The sequence below is a fragment of the Sceloporus occidentalis genome, unplaced genomic scaffold (genome assembly GCF_023333645.1).
Source record: "Sceloporus occidentalis isolate IW3139 unplaced genomic scaffold, rSceOcc1.0.p SCAF_4, whole genome shotgun sequence".
NCBI classification, from domain to species: Eukaryota; Metazoa; Chordata; class Lepidosauria; order Squamata; family Phrynosomatidae; genus Sceloporus; species Sceloporus occidentalis.
This window is the reverse complement of record NW_028316984.1, coordinates 149,613,325-149,629,886: the sequence shown is the minus strand read 5'-3', so window position 1 is coordinate 149,629,886 and position 16,562 is coordinate 149,613,325. Positions and strand designations below refer to the sequence as shown.

General features: G+C 36.6%; 1 protein-coding gene across 4 annotated transcripts in view; it reads right to left on the bottom strand.

The window, feature by feature from the left end:
* Positions 1-436: 436 nt before the first annotated feature.
* The window catches only part of FMN1 (formin 1), a 220,154-nt gene continuing 204,028 nt past the window's right edge, over positions 437-16,562 (bottom strand). For all 4 annotated transcript variants that reach the window (XM_089521999.1, XM_089522001.1, XM_089522000.1 and 1 more), the window contains 4 exons: positions 15,592-15,643; positions 11,868-12,017; positions 2,509-2,593; positions 437-1,028 (listed from right to left, as the gene is read on the bottom strand). In XM_089521999.1, coding sequence (XP_089378125.1) covers positions 984-1,028; positions 2,509-2,593; positions 11,868-12,017; positions 15,592-15,643 — 332 coding nt within the window. In that variant the 3' untranslated portion in view covers positions 437-983. The remainder of the gene's footprint in view (positions 1,029-2,508; positions 2,594-11,867; positions 12,018-15,591; positions 15,644-16,562) is intronic.

The following is a 16,562-nucleotide window of genomic DNA, read 5'->3' as shown; positions in this document are numbered from 1 at the left end:
ACACCATGGATTGAGACCTAACTATATGAGCAACATATGTACAAGTGTTTGTGTGTCTGTGTTTTCTCTAACACACATACACACACACACACACACCAAGATGATGTAAACATTTTCTAAAGATCAGTTATACAAAAGTGATGACTATCAAAGAATATAGGCTTTGGCATAGATTAAGGATAAATAATGGATTTAAAATATCAGCAGCTAGATGATTATAAATAAAGCATTCTTGAACATTGCTAGCTTAACCTCCTCTTGGTATGGAAACTGTTCATTTTCAGTGAAGATGGTAATAGCAACAAAACCTCAAACATTAATGGATGTACAACTTATATTATGTTTAAATTATTTAAAAGCAGGATAAAATATTTTGAGGTGATTTCTCTCTTCACATGTGCAAAAACATTATTTCTACTTTTATGGCATAGACTAGTTTCCTATAAAAATACTTGTAATAAAATATAGAAGCCACCTGATACACTTAACCTCCACCATTTTTGAGATGGTAAAGTTAATCCTTTGGATGCCATCAAATATATTTTAAGCAGCTATTGACTCAATAAAACGCTGTAGTCTACCAACATTGAGTTCAACAGGCTTATGCAAGCCAATATAAATTTCTACTGGAGCTGGAAAGCAGCTATTCACTTAACTGCATAAAAACTAGGTTTTCCTCTCTTCTACATCAGTGCATTTTGCATAGAGTACTTCAAAGAACATTTAGGAAAAGAGTTGTGTTTAAGCCACATAAGGAAGGGCTATTACAAAACCCTTCATAATACCCATGTAAACAAACTTCTTAGTTTTCCCTCTTCTGTACAAACCAAGGGATTGAGAAGTCTTTTGTGGATTGTCTGAGGAAGAGAAGAGCAAAACAGAACTTCATAACATCTAAAATAAGGTGCTCCCTAGGGAATGGGCAGAATGAAGCATCATGCAAGGTATTAAATCACACTGTCATTATTTTCATGTGTCTTCTTTCAGTTGGTGGTCACACTGGCTTCTTTCTGACGTAGTCTTTCTTTCTGTTGTTTAAGAAAAAAGGAACTTTATTATCATTCTTTTCTTTAATTTTCCATCTGTTCTCAAATTGCAGAGAGCATGTGGTCTAGCAGTCTTGAAGAATGGAGCAGTACAAAACCATAGTAGACATAACCTTTTTTCCCTTTATATAAAATTAATTCCTGAAGTGCCATACCAAGATGAGAATCACAAATTTTAATACAGGCATGTTTCAAATATTTATCCAAAAGATATTTCCATTGGATTCTGGAAGATCTCAGTTCATCTAAAATTAAGATGAGCTAATAATCTATTACTGTAAAGATCAGCAATGTGAATGCAAATAAGAAATTTGGAGAAGGAAAAACGTATGTACAATAGGCCCTTGGTGTCCACTGGAGTTTGATTCCAGGAACCCCCCTCCCCCATGCATACCAAAATCTGCAGATGCTCAAGTCCCATGGTATACAATGGCAAAGTGAAATGGTGTCCTGTATATAAAATGGCAAAATCAAGATTTTCTTTTTGGAATTAAAAAAAAAAAATCTTCAAGCTGTGGATGGTTGAAACTGTGGCTGCAAAATCTGTGGATATGGAGAGCTGACTGTATGTGTAGTTGTAGAAGCAAATAAAAAAAATTAGAGATATGATGTGCAGAACCCCCTTTCCTACAAAGAGAGACAATATGATGGACATGCTGAGAACTCCCTTGATGATACAAAAGAATGGGAAAGTATGTCCTGGTGTGGAGAATTACCTCTGTATAAGTGCTTGTGAAGTGAAACCACTATGGTCCAGAAATCCATACATTAATTGTCGAGGCTGATAAATGACATTCTCTCTTCCAGAATCACTCAAATGCTTGGTCTGTTACTCCAGGATGTCTCAATAATAAATGTCAGTACCTCTAAGTTTACATTTATTGCTGCTAAATTGGAGCCACTTTTATTTGGCTGGCCACTATTGGTTGCATCCAAATATGGCAAAAGAATGTTCCATTTGTCTATGTACACACACAAAAAAGACAGCAGCCTCCACTGGATACAACCCAGTAAGCCAGGCTTGTTAACAGATAAACAGAGTGACAAATGTAGGAAAATGATAATAATGCCCTGTTGCTGCTTTTCTAGCCTACGTCTCCCTTTTTCACAAATTCGAAATCATTAACCCTGGAAAAACAGTGCCTGGGATTATTTAGGGTACATAGTATAGAATGAAAGACACCAACCAATGAGAATGAGAAGAGAGAGAGAGAGAGAGGTGACAGAACCCAGACACCTTAAGGAGTAATTTTCTTCCAGGATGTTCTCCTGGGTCTCTGTAGAGACACCCTGAATTTAGCACCTCAAAGATTTTGTGAATTGGACCCTACAAAAAAGGCTTTGAAAATATATACTCTGTATATGAAAAGAATGTAAAAGCAATCAGCTTCTGAATGAATTAAAATGCTACAATTAGCTATATTTAACAAGAAACTAGAGTCTTTGTGGGTACACAACATACCAGACTGGCAGTAGGGTTGATTCTCTTGGTTTCCACTTTCTTTTCAGCAGTTAACTTGCTCACTGATTCTTGTGCCATTTTGAGTCTGAAAGAAAAAACACACAACAGTTCTTTTTAGTGAAATAGAAATGGCATTTGTTTGGTATGTGAAAGCTGCTTTTCCATAGTGACTGGTAAGTCAACATGCCTAAATTCCAAGCAAGTAGATAAACCAACTTCAAAAGGATTAAAAAGACTACTATTTTCTAATAAGAATGGCGACGGTATTAATAACTGAGACCACAACTCTTGGAGCCACTGATATAATGAAAGAAGCTCTGATTGGCACCAATGACAGCTTTCCTCCTGGAGCAAATAGCAGCCACGGGAGAGGTATGATATAGATTGGGAGCATAGTGGATACAAAGAATTAAAACCCTCTTACATGTTATGGTCTCAATTCAAGTTACTCCCCACAGTTGCCCTTTAGTAAAAACAAAAAAACAAAAAACACAGGAACCAATCACATAAGTGACATTTCCCTGCCTTAATAATATTGATACACCTCACAAAGTTGTAGGTAGATATTATAAGAACATTGTAATATCTAGATCCAAGATGTAGATCCATGATCTGGAAGACTGTGACCAAGCCTCACATTCAAGCATTAATTATTTTATGTTTTAACCAAATTATAGTTTATATTTACATCCTAATTTATACATTTTGCTTTCTAATATTCTTACAACACAATACCGCAATTCAGGATCATTCTATAATTTCTGACTTTCAATCCTGTTTTTTGGAATGACAGTTCAAATAATAGTTTATAATAACTTGTTCATGGCCCGTTTATCATACAGTATCTCTTTTCTGGTTCCCAGTCTGCGCGCAACCACATTCCAAAACTCCTTTCATCATTCATATGATCATCCACCTACCCTGGCCTTAGGCAACATCTTTCCTCCTGCCTTTGTCCCTCAATGACCATAGTTAAAACTGTAGTTGTCACCTCATCATCATACCCACAAGCTGTACATTTCTATGGGTATTTATACAAAGGTTCTTCCTGGGCAGCAGTTCACTCCATGCATCTGAGGAAGTAGATTAGTTCAAAGGAGGTTTGCCATTGTCTCCTCCTGAGGCTGAGAGAATGTGACTTGCCCAAGGCTACTTACTGGGTTTCACAGCTGAGCTGGGAATTGAATCCTGGTCTCTAGAATCGCCATCCAACACTCAAACCACCATGCCATGCTGGCTCCCTAATCCAGTATCATCACAGCTCCATTTAGCTGTGAATTTAGGCAAGAATTCTTGCCTAAATTGGACAAAATGTTTTCCCTCCCATATTGATCCAAAGTTTAAAGCTCATTAAGAATCATAATTCAACAGGAAACTTGGTTAGCCTTAACACATCCCTTAACCATTGTGATGGCAGGAAGGGGGAATTTGTTAGAGGAGGGAAGGGACTGCAAGGAGAGCACTTGCAACTGATGTTGAAATTTCTGTTATAGTCTTTTACTGCATGCAGGGTTCTCTGCACTGGAATTCAGGAATGTGGATTTAGTATTACAGCAATTGACCTGGCTCACCATCCATAAATGGCCCCATTTCTTTCCACATAGCAGATAAGTAAGCCTGTTCTCAAGATTACTAGCTTGGATTTTCCTCTTATTTTTATTTTATTTACTAACTACATACTTGTCATGCTTGCAGATGAGGATAAAAAAAAAAAAAAAGAAATGCACCATAATAATTGTGGGAGCAATGTTGGCAAGGACAAACTATGCAGGCTTTGTATAGTAGGTAGGCTTTGGCTTTCATTCCAAAAGTGTTTTTGGCTTTGACTATGGGTAAATGTAGGGCAACTATGCATTCATAAGGGAAGGGGTAAAGAGGACACCACTGAGGTAAGTACATTTAAAACAACTAAGCAAACAGCTAAGAAGTATGCTTGATTCTGTTTCTATAGACCCATCCTGTTTTGTGTACCTTGGGCAGAATCTAATATGACTTAATATTGGAAATTTGTGTGTGATTTATAAAGCCAGAGTACTTTCCTGCCATTTTTATTAGTTAATAAGATGGTAATTACTTCTTATTAGCTGCATGGCTAGAGATTTTCAAAAAACTAAAATGCTTATACAAACTGTATTTGTACAGAACTGTTCTTCAACAGCTGTTTAATGTCTGTAACTTCATTACTCTTGCTTAAGGAAAGAGTCACATTACTTTCAAGAGGTCTCATTTCAAACCACTCTTAAGCAATGTGCTGATAAGAGATATAGAAATACCCTACCATTAATTAGGCATTCACTGATTATATCTCAAAAGACATCAACATACTGTTGTAAGTGACTAATGTTAGTCAGATCTTGTAGCACCTTTGAGACTAACTGAAAGAAAGAAATTGGCAGCATGAGCTTTTCTAGACTTCAGTCTACTTCCTCAGATCTACAAAAGCTCATGCTGCCAATTTCTTTCAGTTAGTCTCAAAGGTGCCACAAGATCTTTCTACGTACTGATTCTACAGACTAACATGGCTATATCTTTGAAATCTAATGTTAGTCAGATTTGTCTTACTTTGCAACGTATAAAGACTATGAACTAGGATCAAGATTATAAAACCTTCCATGAACTATCTTTTTAAAAAGTTGATGAGTTCCATCCCTTGATAAAATGGTACTTCCAGTAAAGAATCATCATAATTTGACTTCACTAACAATTTCAAGAACCATGTAACTTGTAGACCTAACTTGTATACTCTTGAAAAGAATAATATACTTATCCAACTTCTTGCAATTTGGTTAAACCATTGATAGTTCTTCAATGCAGGGTGGCACAGTGGTTAAATGCCTGTACTGCAGCCATTCACTCAAAACCACAAGGTTGCGAGTTCAAGACCAGCAAAAGGGCCCAAGCTCGACTCAGGCTTGCATCCTTCCGAGGTCGCTAAAATGAATACCCGGACTGTTGGGGGCAAATTAGCTTACTTGCTAATTAGCTTACTTGCTGTTCACTGCTATGATCTTTGGAATAGCGGTATATAAATAAAACAAATTATTATTAATTAAAATAAAAATGGTAAAATAAGTCTGGTTGAATAGGTGGTGGTGGTGGTGGTTGTGGTGGTTTAAGACTGAATGCTTGTATTTAATAATAATAATAATAAAAACTTTATTTTTAGCCCGCCTTTCCTGGGATCAAGGCGGGTTACAACAGCGAAAAACACAATACAATCAATAAACAATAAAATTAAAATACAGGAGTTACAAAAATACAACAATTTGATGAATGAGGAAAAGGAGATGTTCCTCAAAGGACATAAATTGATATGTGTTTTAACCAATGTTATTAAAACAAAAAGGTCTGATTTTAGCTAAATTGAAAAGAAAAAAATCAACGTGACTTGGCTGTGGTCTGCTTCTGAGGAATGAACGATAAAAAGGAATCAAAAACAAAGCCAAGGCTACGTACTTCCTTCACAGGATGAAGGCAAATGTCATTAACTGTAATTGAAAATGAATACTGCTAAGTTGGCTTTGGCGGAAAAATAAGTAATTCAGTTTTAACCATATTAAGTTTCAAACACCGATGGAGCATCCAAGCAGATACAGCAGAGAGGCATGATGAAACTTGCTGTTCAGTGTTCAAAGAGAGTTCTGGAGTAAAAAAAGTACAATTGGGTATCACTGACGTATAGATGGTATTGAAAACCATAGGAGCTAATTTTTGAGGTATGTAGACACGTGGGGTCTAGCATACACACATGCAGAGTGGATGCACATAGACAGAAACACCTAGCAGATGGCTTCTGTGTGAAGTTCTGCTCCAAGCTGCATAGGAAAAATTATCTCACGCAGACTTCTGCTTATCTTGGAGAATGAATTTCTGGACAGCCGGATTCACTCAATGAGGGCTTTAATCTTGGTCTCAGAGTAAATACAAATTATGTACAGAATAGTTTTCTGTGGGGTTTTTGGACTATGTGGCCATGTTCTATGTACAGACTGCTCCATCTTGAATACTGACAATAACTATACAGACAATCATAGTGTTCTGCCAACCACCACTGATATTCGCTGGGCTAAATCCATTATTAGTCTCATCTATAATAGATTCACCAAAATGAATGCAACATACTGGTGGCCACTAATTGAAGATGTTGATTATTATCCTGATTGTGATGATTTCAATGAGTCTACTTTTGCTTGAACCAACAGTAGATTTAGTCCACTGCCATAAATTCCTTTTATGGATAATTTTTCTTTATATTTTTTTCAGAACTCTTAAGTTTGCTTTATATTCAATTGTTTTATTGATTTGTTGTTATCTGCTTGTTTTGTTTGGAACACTCCATTCCTTATTGTGAAAACTCAGTGATCCTTGATGAATTAAAATTTATATCTACTCTTTAATCCTGCATCCTGTTTAATCCACATAACACTCTTTCTTCCTAAATTATAAATTGTCAATACTTTTATGAATTTACAGGATGGGATAGTGTAACCTGAATGAGTTGCATTAATCTGTGAGTGACATAGCTCATATCTATTTTCCACAGAAGGCACTGACCATTAATAATTCTTGAATCTTTAACTGGAATAGAGAAGGAGGGAGAGGAAGAATCTTAAGGAATGCAGTTTGTTTAAACCATGAAATTTGACCATATGTAAGGGGAATCTCTTCAAAAGAAGAATTAGGATCACTCATCATGGTGCAAAGAAGGTCAAAATATACTAAGGAACAGAGAAGAAAGGTTGGTGGTGTCAGCCGTAATATTAACAAGCTTTTCAACTTCAGTGCATTTTTATATAATGTGGAAAAATGAGCAGAAGAAAATATAAGAGTTTGAAAAAACTAAATGAGTATCTGATATTTATTACAGATAAACAAGTAATTGAATTTTTAATGCAAGATTAAATGACCATCACTCATCCATACCCTAATTCTGTTTTGGGAGGTCAGATGTTCAAACCTTGAGACCTTCCAACTTGAATGAATGTAGAAATATATGGATAAATACCTAAATAAATCTGAGTGCAAGATCCAGAGCCATATGAAAAGCTTTACATTAAAAATAACATTTTTGAAAAATATGCACCTTTGCCTCCATAAAGTAAAAGAATAATTCCCCCCTTTCAAGAATACTTACAGTTGTGCCAAGGGTTAATAAGAAAAAAACAACACTGCTTACTTAACCTGGTGGCCTCTTTTCATTCTCAGCATAGGGAGGAAAGAATAGGAATTAAGGCATGAAGTGATCTGATACCCAGAGACTTATTATTAGCCACAGACAGTACCTTGCCGCACAACTACTAGCAGATTAATAATAATAATAAAAAATAAAAAACTGTTTATTTATATACCGCTTTTCCTCGAGATCAAAGCGGTTCACATCAGGTAAAACTATGACAAACGTCATAATACAGTATAAAAGCAGTTAAAACTGCTTGGACCTTAAATCAGTGAATGATATTAAGTGCTTGCTGGCATTATATACTATCACCATAAAATCAAAGTATATTGTGGTGATCCAAATTTTTGGAATCTGCCAAGGGTGCTCATGTAGTTCAGTAGTAACAGATGTATAGAAAATTACACTACAAATGACAGCGGTTTGTTCCAAACTTAGCTTTTCTGCATCATTTTATGTATTTAAGTTGGAATTGTGTGTGTGTGTGTGTGTGTGTGTGTGTGTGTGTGTGTGTCTATCAGTCTGTTCCAGTTATACTATATTAATTGATTAGTATGATCACAGAGTCACAAGCCTTGGACTGGCATGCTATTAGTGGCATATGCATGTGTAATTTAACCTTACAGCTGTGTATGTCTATTTGTAGTCACTGTGGAGGATGGTATTCCCTTCTTCCCTGCATAGTGACCAAAAGCCCTCCCCATAGACCTATTGTACAGTTACTGAAGCCCTCCCAATAACCATTTTATGCTTAGTGGAGAGTGGCAGGAAGAATCATAGAAGCATCTGGCTATGGTTTTGTAGCCAGAGGTGAATGATTAAACAATTCTCTGAGACCTCTGAAGGACCCTGGTGGACCTGAGCAGATGATATAATTGTATTGCATCCAATTCCTGTGACATGGACATTTGTGGTGTCCATTTCGGAATACAATAATCTTTTTTGACTGTCAACATTGAGGGGGGGGGGGGGTCCTCAAGTACCTTCTAAAATGCCCTTGGGCCACACTTCCCTACCCCATCTCCAAGTAAATGTACAAAATATTGTATTTTCAGTGCTCAGAAAATGTAATGTCCCACTAACAGAAGTGCTTCTTTAGAGGAAGACAGATGAATCTTCCACAACAGCTAAGTAACAAGTGGGTACTTCCCAACTAAGAACTAGAGTCACAGAGTAATAGAGCTGGAAGAGCCCACAAGGGCCATCCACTCCAACTCCCTGCCATGCAGGAAATCCAAACAGATGGCCATCCAGCCTCTGTTTAAAGACTTCAAGGAGGGAGATTCCACTACACTCTGAGGGAGCGTGTTCCACTGTTGAACAGCTCTTACTCTCAGGAATAGGAAGATGGAAGCTGCAAAGCTTTACTATATCTACACTAAAATCAAGCTGATAAAAAAAATTACAGATAAAAAACCCAGACTCTAATATGATTGTGTGTTTGTTGCTGTTAAATGCCCTCAAGTCAACCACGACTTAAGCCGTCCCTGTAGATGAGACATCTCCTTATCTTCTACTGCTCTGCTTACGTTTTGCAGACTCAGGCCCGTGACCTCCCTAATTGAAGTGTGCGGTCTTCCTCTCTTTTATGCTCAAAAGTTCCCAGCTTTATTGTTTTTTCTAACAAGTCATGCATTCTCATGATGTGGCCAAAGTACTACATCCTCAATTTTATAATCTTGGATTCTAGGGGTATTTCAGGCTTGATCTGTTCAAGGACCTATTTGCTTGTTTTGATTGATTGTGTATGATATGATTGTGTATATTGACATGTAATGTCACATCAGTGTAGTATTAAGAATACTTAGCGAAGTAAAATGATACTGCTGCACTATTTCATTAAAAACTCTGCTGAATGAATCACTCAAATTATTTTTATTTAGTCAAACATTTCAACTTAAGACTGTATTTATCCATCAATCTATATCCAATGCACCCTTTCATATATTTATGCCACTTTGACAATTCAGGAATTTCAGCTTAATTGAGTTGTGGTTTGAATTCTAAATGCATTTATTAGCTATATGTAAGGTTTATTTTTATGCATACCCTCAGATTCTTCTGTGTTATGAAGATTTGGTCTTGGGGGGAAAATCAGCTATATTACATTGGAAGCTAATTTATTTTCATGGTGAGTTAAGTGTAAGGCAGCATGGTTTAAAATGTTTCCTTTTCTTAAAATGTCTGATAAAAATCTAATTAGATTTCTACACTTTTCTTAACATTAGAAGTCATTTTCAGACAAAACAAATTCTTATAGCACAGCTGAGTACTTGGTTAAAACAACCACTCAAACCATCTTTTCTTAAGTCTTTTAAGAGACATTTCACTGTCCTCAGAATAACCTCAGAATAGTCTATTAACAGAAAATGTAAATGCAGATGACAAAAATATCACATAATCAGATGCCAGTGATATTTTGGCATGCTACTGATTATTTACAGAATTCTACTCATAGAGCACTCCTGATAGAGGAATAATGGGGAGGCCATTGTCACTAATCCCTCTTTTCCCCTAAGGACCCTGAAAAACGGCAGGATGCTTGAGAACATTTTGGGCACAGGAGGAATGTAGAACCTTCAATTACCAACTCTTCATTTCTTCAGTAGAAGCCACCAATGGATTCCAGTCCTTCTTATGAATGGGAATCAAGTCTGGGTCCAGTCTTGTAATCTATATACTATGTAGTCTATATTACCCCCCCTACACAATTTTACTGTTTGCCAAAGATGTGTTTACTGAGAAGCCAGTGTGGTATAGTGGTTTGGTTCCTGGTTCAGTCATGGAAACCCACTGGGTGACTTTGGGCACATCAAACACTCTTAGCATTAGAAAACCCTATGAAAGATTCATTTTAGGGTCTCCATAAATCAGTAATGACTTGAAAGCACATGACAACAACAACAACATATATTTGACCAACATGCTAATGAAAAGCTTTCAGAATTTAAACCAAAACTCATGGTATCTCATCAAATCACTTGATAAACATATTTGAATATTATATGTGTGACCAAACAACATCAAAGTGTGGTCAAGATGGCAAAAGTTATTAATGAGAAAGAACAGACAAGTTAGGAGAGGCAGCAATGGTTTGCTTTTGTCTGAGCCTTAGAAAGCCCATGTAGTGTAGTGGCTGATAACAGTCAAATAGTAACAGAAAATAGCAATATGATCAGAATAAATGACTGCAAATAAAAGAAAGGAGAACCAGCATGGTATAGTGATTGAGTGCTGGACTATGACTTTTAATAATAGGTTTTGAATCCCCACTCAACCATGGAAATCCACTGGATGACTTAGGGCAAGTCCCACCCTCTTGGCCTCAGAGGAAGGCAAAATTAACTATGAAATCTCCCAAGCCTGTTGATCTCTCCTTTTGTGTTTGTGTGGGCTGTTTTGACATCAGGAGTGGCACTCTGCTATCTGAATTTGATAGGGGACAAATCACACCTAAAGTGTAATTTACAGTATTTAGTTCTTCTATAATGCAGTGTATTACAGATTACAATAAGAGCTACCACATAAAGGATAAAAAAACTCAATTGTGCAATAATTAGCTCAACTTATTCTTGATTTTTTTTTAAAAAAATCAAACTCAGAGGTGAGTTTGTCTTTAAAATAGTTTTAACTAAACTTAATACAATCATAAGATGGTGGGAGATGCCGCGGCATGGAGTTTGATGTCCACAGCAGGATATCTAGAAGTGGTGCTGTAAATTCAGTGTGGGATTGCAACACTGTGCTAAGTGTGGCCTGAATCTTGCAGGCTTCCCTTTGATGCAAGTGTAGTATATTAACTGGAAAAAGCATTCACTTTTATTTGTCTGTCCTGTCTACAACAGCAATCTCGCCTCATTTAAGGTAGTTCAACATGAAAATGCAAAGAGAAGCAATCTGTTACAAATTAGCACAGCTCCGCTTTCATTTTACTAGCTAGTAATTGGAAGGGGTTAAGAAAGTGTAATTTATCAGATTATATGTGTTTATCTTTTTGCAGGGACAGCATCCCTTTGGTGAATTTTCCTAGTTACCCTGAGGGAATAATCTTTCCTTGATGTTCATTTGATCTAAAAGAAAACAATGACGCCTGTGAAATATGGGAGTATAATTTGTTGAGTTTGAAAAGGAACAGTTTCCCAGACTTCTAAAAATGGTATTAATGACTTTATTAGAACCTTACCTTTCTTTGGAAATGTTTTTGCTCTCTCGTTTCCAAATGGTCTTAAAGTCGCTGCAGAACTCATACCACACCGTGAAAACGTAGTTTGGCGTAGTTTCCTTTTCACCAGATTTTGGCTTTATCCCAAAATACCCCACCATTTCTTCAAAGCTGCAGTGTTGGAGAGAAAAGATTGTCACCACATAAACTCACTGGGGAAGTTCAGTTTCGTTAAGGGCAGATTTCTGACCCAGTACCCTAGGCTGGCAATTAACATAAATCTGCCATAACCTAAAGACTGTACTAGCAATGGATAGTAGATGTGGTGCAACTTCCAAACTTGCTTTTTATGCATTGAAACAAAAATAACAACACTGTTTGGGTAGGTACATATAGAATACACACTATAAGGTAGCGAGGAAGGAGATATTGTAAAAGAAGAAGATATTTTAAAGATTCTGATCATAAAGCAACAGCTGTATTGCTTTACACTGATTTTTTAAAATTTGAGTTTCTTCTGCTGGGAAGCCTCAAAGTGTATTTGTGTCCTACATATAATACAAAACTCACTTTTAGTTCTTTTACGTATCCTGTTTTTTAATTTCAACTGTATAATTAATTGTTCTTATGACTGTATTTTACAATGAATTTATGCTGTTCTTTAAAAGATATTAACATACTGGCTCTTTTGTTACTATTATTTCTGTTTTCCATGTATATTGTTGTGATCTGGCTTTATTTTATTGTGGTGTCATTTTATCCTGGAACTGGTTTCTGTTTTTAAGTAGTCTCTGTAAGACACTTTGAATATTTTCTATAAATTACTATTTTTTTCTAAAATTATAAAAAGGTATAGGTTTTATCCATTTATTACTAAAATATAAGCTATTATCTGTTCATTCAAAGCATGGGCAAGAAACTGAAATGGGAAGAAGGAAATATTCTGCCCCAAATTCTTCTGGTGAGTCATATGTGTTTGAAAATCTGTTATTATATGGGTAAAAATGAATTTGGAAGTGACTTCTGGTTTCCATTTTCATTCTTCTGCAACTAATTTTCACAGGATTCTTTGCTTTTTGCCACTTTAGGAGTTATTTGTTGCCATTTGGGGGACAATTTTTGCCCTTCCAATAGGGAGGACTTGGCTTTGGTAGATCTGATGGGAATCTGGATGCTCACAAAAAAGCCTCTGGGAGCTGTGGTTTCCCAACTCCTGATCCGAAGCAACGGGAAAGTCACCATTTGATATTACATTTAAGTCTGAAGATATAATGCCCTGAAAATAAATTATTTTATTTGGGGCCAGCACCAGGAGTGAAAAAGTTGTGCATTTGTCAAGAGTCACAACCCTGGAGCTGGCCCATTGACAAGCCGTGGTCCAGGAGGACCATGACATTGGCTTCCCTTTTCCCCTTGCTATTACTGCTTGTCTAGCTGTGTCCTAAATAGAACAGAAAAACAGAACCACCATCCCCCCCCCCCTCAAAAAAAGGGGAGAAGAAGCAAAAGGGAAACATCTCTGCAAAGGTATGTGAGCATTTTGCCAGTGAGCATTTCACCAGTAAGGAGACAGCTCCATAAATGATTCTGGACTCAGCAGATTGCTGGAGTGAAAGTCTTCTCTTCATCATTAATTAATTTTTAATATTTGAAAATTATATCATTCATGTTACAATATCTGTCTTTCTAGCAGAGCTTGGAAAGTGAATTTTGAGAAAGAATATAATGATACTCTGAAGAAATCCATAATGGCATGGTAGTAGGATGATGCTCTGGGCCACAAAGTGTCATCCAACCAATGCTCTTTTAAATATGGTTTCAGCATGTCATTACAGTTGGCCCTCCATATTCACTGGAATTAGGGGTGCAGTGAAAGCGGACCCCTGTGAAAGCGGAAAACTGTCCTCTTGGGTTAAATAAATAACATTTTTTAAACCTGAGAGAACACCTTTTTAGGAATCTCTAGATTCTCCAGCATAACTCTATGGCTAACATCTGGTGGAAGTTGACCATAGAATTGCACAGGAGGACCTACAGATGCCTAGAGAAGTGTTTTCTCTAGGAACCTCTAGGTTCTGCTGTGTGACTCTATGGTCAACCTCTGGAAGAGTTGCACTGGATGACCTAGAGATTCCTAGAGAGAACATATTAATCGAATCCACAAATGATCAAATCTGCAAAATTCAAATCTGCAAAAGTCAAATCTACAAATGTGGAGGGCCAATTGTATATTAGTTGTTTGCAAAAGCAATCGTCAAAGCTCTGCAATATAGTTTCAGAATGGGGAATCATTATTTTTCGCTGTATATTAGTTTTATGTGTATGTAGTGAGGCTTTTAAAGCTCCGAACTATCAAAGCCCTTCATGCTGCTCTGAAAGTGAGTCCTGAAGTTAGAGGGCCCTGGGGAAGTGGGTGTTCTAGGCAGGAGAGGGTACTGCAATTGCACATGGAGACAGAAAGCTTCTACAATTGTGTGTGGAAGCACACTCTTCTGTCGTAGAAGTCAGCAACTATCCTGGCTTGGAACAATATGTCACAGGCGATGTATACTAAAAGCCACAATTTCAACAGGTTCTTTGAAAGCCCTTAGATTTTTCAAATTTAATTTTTTTACAATTACTACTACGACAGCATTTACTTAGATGCTCTTTTTGATAAACAAATAACCTACAGTATTATGTGATAAAACCGTTGCTGGACCATACAATTACTTGCTCTCCCCAGCCTCTTAAAAGAAAAACAAAAACCTTCTGTAAATATAATTGCGAGATAATTGATATTTATATGTTGGATTTGTTCATGATTGTTATTCATTTTCTATTTCCTTTTCTATTTTGCAAGCATTGTTCTTTTATTTATGTTGAACTGCAATCACTTGAATGTTAGTACTCTCAAACTGTAACTCCCTAACTTTGAATGTCTGTGTTTTGTTGCCTTCATTGATGTTTTGAGGAGAGTTTTCCACATTTTGGAATCTAAGCTCATTAGCATATTAATATTTCTGAATCATTGTATGTACAAGCTTTGTCTTCATAATACCTTCTGAAGAAGACGGTGTTTGTTGAAATGGTCAGATACTGGAAGAGCATAATTTACAGCTTTATTACTAGAATCTGTATCTCTACTATCTATCATATTATATTATATGTGAAATTTTTAATAAATAAAAAAAACAAACAAACTCCAATCTGGAGTGCATAGCAGAGCATCCTAGCCCTATCCACTTCAATGAAAAAGAATGTCAAATCAACATGTGAGGAGGTGACCGTGCTAGGCCTGCTCCTTTGTCTTCAGTTTCATTGCTCTCATCATATTGCTCTCCTTTCCTTAAAAAAATTGGTGTTTCCAATCACCCAGAGAGCATCAATGCATAGGATAGCTCTCATATTTAGAATTACTCATTTTCACATGAAACAAAGTGACAGAATTGGAGACAGAAGGAGGTAGGGCCAGAGTGCTCTCTCTCCTTTCTGCATATTGATTCAACACATTTTTTAAATGGATAAGAACTGTTTTGTCAAAATAACTAATGAGCTGTTTTGTCTAGAAAGTCTATCAAGACTCCATTCTGGAGTTTATTCCTGAAGATAAGTACATGAAAATGTTGGAGGTGTGAGAATATATTCAAAATAACACATGTTATTGCAAATTAATTACATTTAAACTCACCGAAATGCATTTCAAGATGAAATAGGAGCTTCTGGTAAATATAATGCATAATGTTAAAGAAACTGCAAAACTTACCACTTTTGTACACTCTCCAAATGGCTCTCTTCGGTCTTGTGTTCTTCTACAGCTACAAAAAAATCATTTCATAAATCAGATCACAAAAGTTTATATTTAAAGATGTTTTAAATTTCACATTGTCTTGTACCAAAGTGGACTGTTTTGAGTATTACAGTGTTGACAGTACAGTGTACAACTGTACAGGATTTTGGAGGGAGAAGAGATGCTTTCTTAGATCACTGTGTCCTGAAAATGTGCTTGGATTGTGAAGCCCAACACCATCTAAGAAGTGTGTGTACAAACATTCTCTGGGCTCTGAACTCCACTAGAAGCACATGCAGCTCTAAAGACGTGCTCTATTTGTGAGAAGGGTGCTACCTCATTATAAATTGCATCTCATTCACAGTGAGGACATGCAAAACAAATGTTTCCTTCCTTTCCATTTAGCTACTTCATGCTGAAAGTGAGCACACCAAGACAGCTGAACAAGTACCTTCTTGCAAACTCATCGTGTTTTCCTGCTACTGATTGTTTGTCCCACAATTGTTGCTACATGGTATGTGAAGAGGAAGGATAGTTAGATATTAGTGTGGTATGGGGGTACTGTTGCTTTATTACCTGGAACCCATTTGTCCCACTTCCAAATTGATGTCTGAATGTTCCCTTTATAATGAACATCCAATAATGTCCCCCACTTAAGCTCCAGATTTCCAGTAATTCAGGACTTTTGATTCATTCCTTTATGAAACACAGAAATCTTTGGGAAGACATTTATTTTCTATTGTAAGCATAATGCACAACTGTCATAACACAGTCAAAACTATGGTTCACAATGGAATTTCAAAATGCTGCTCTTTTCCTGCTAGAAAGGACAAATATAGAGATGCCAACAAAGATCTTTTCCAGAACTGGAGGTATCAAAGAAAGATCCTTCAGTTCCTGACAAGAGACACAATCCATTTATTCAGACAGTTTGGACTCATACCAGG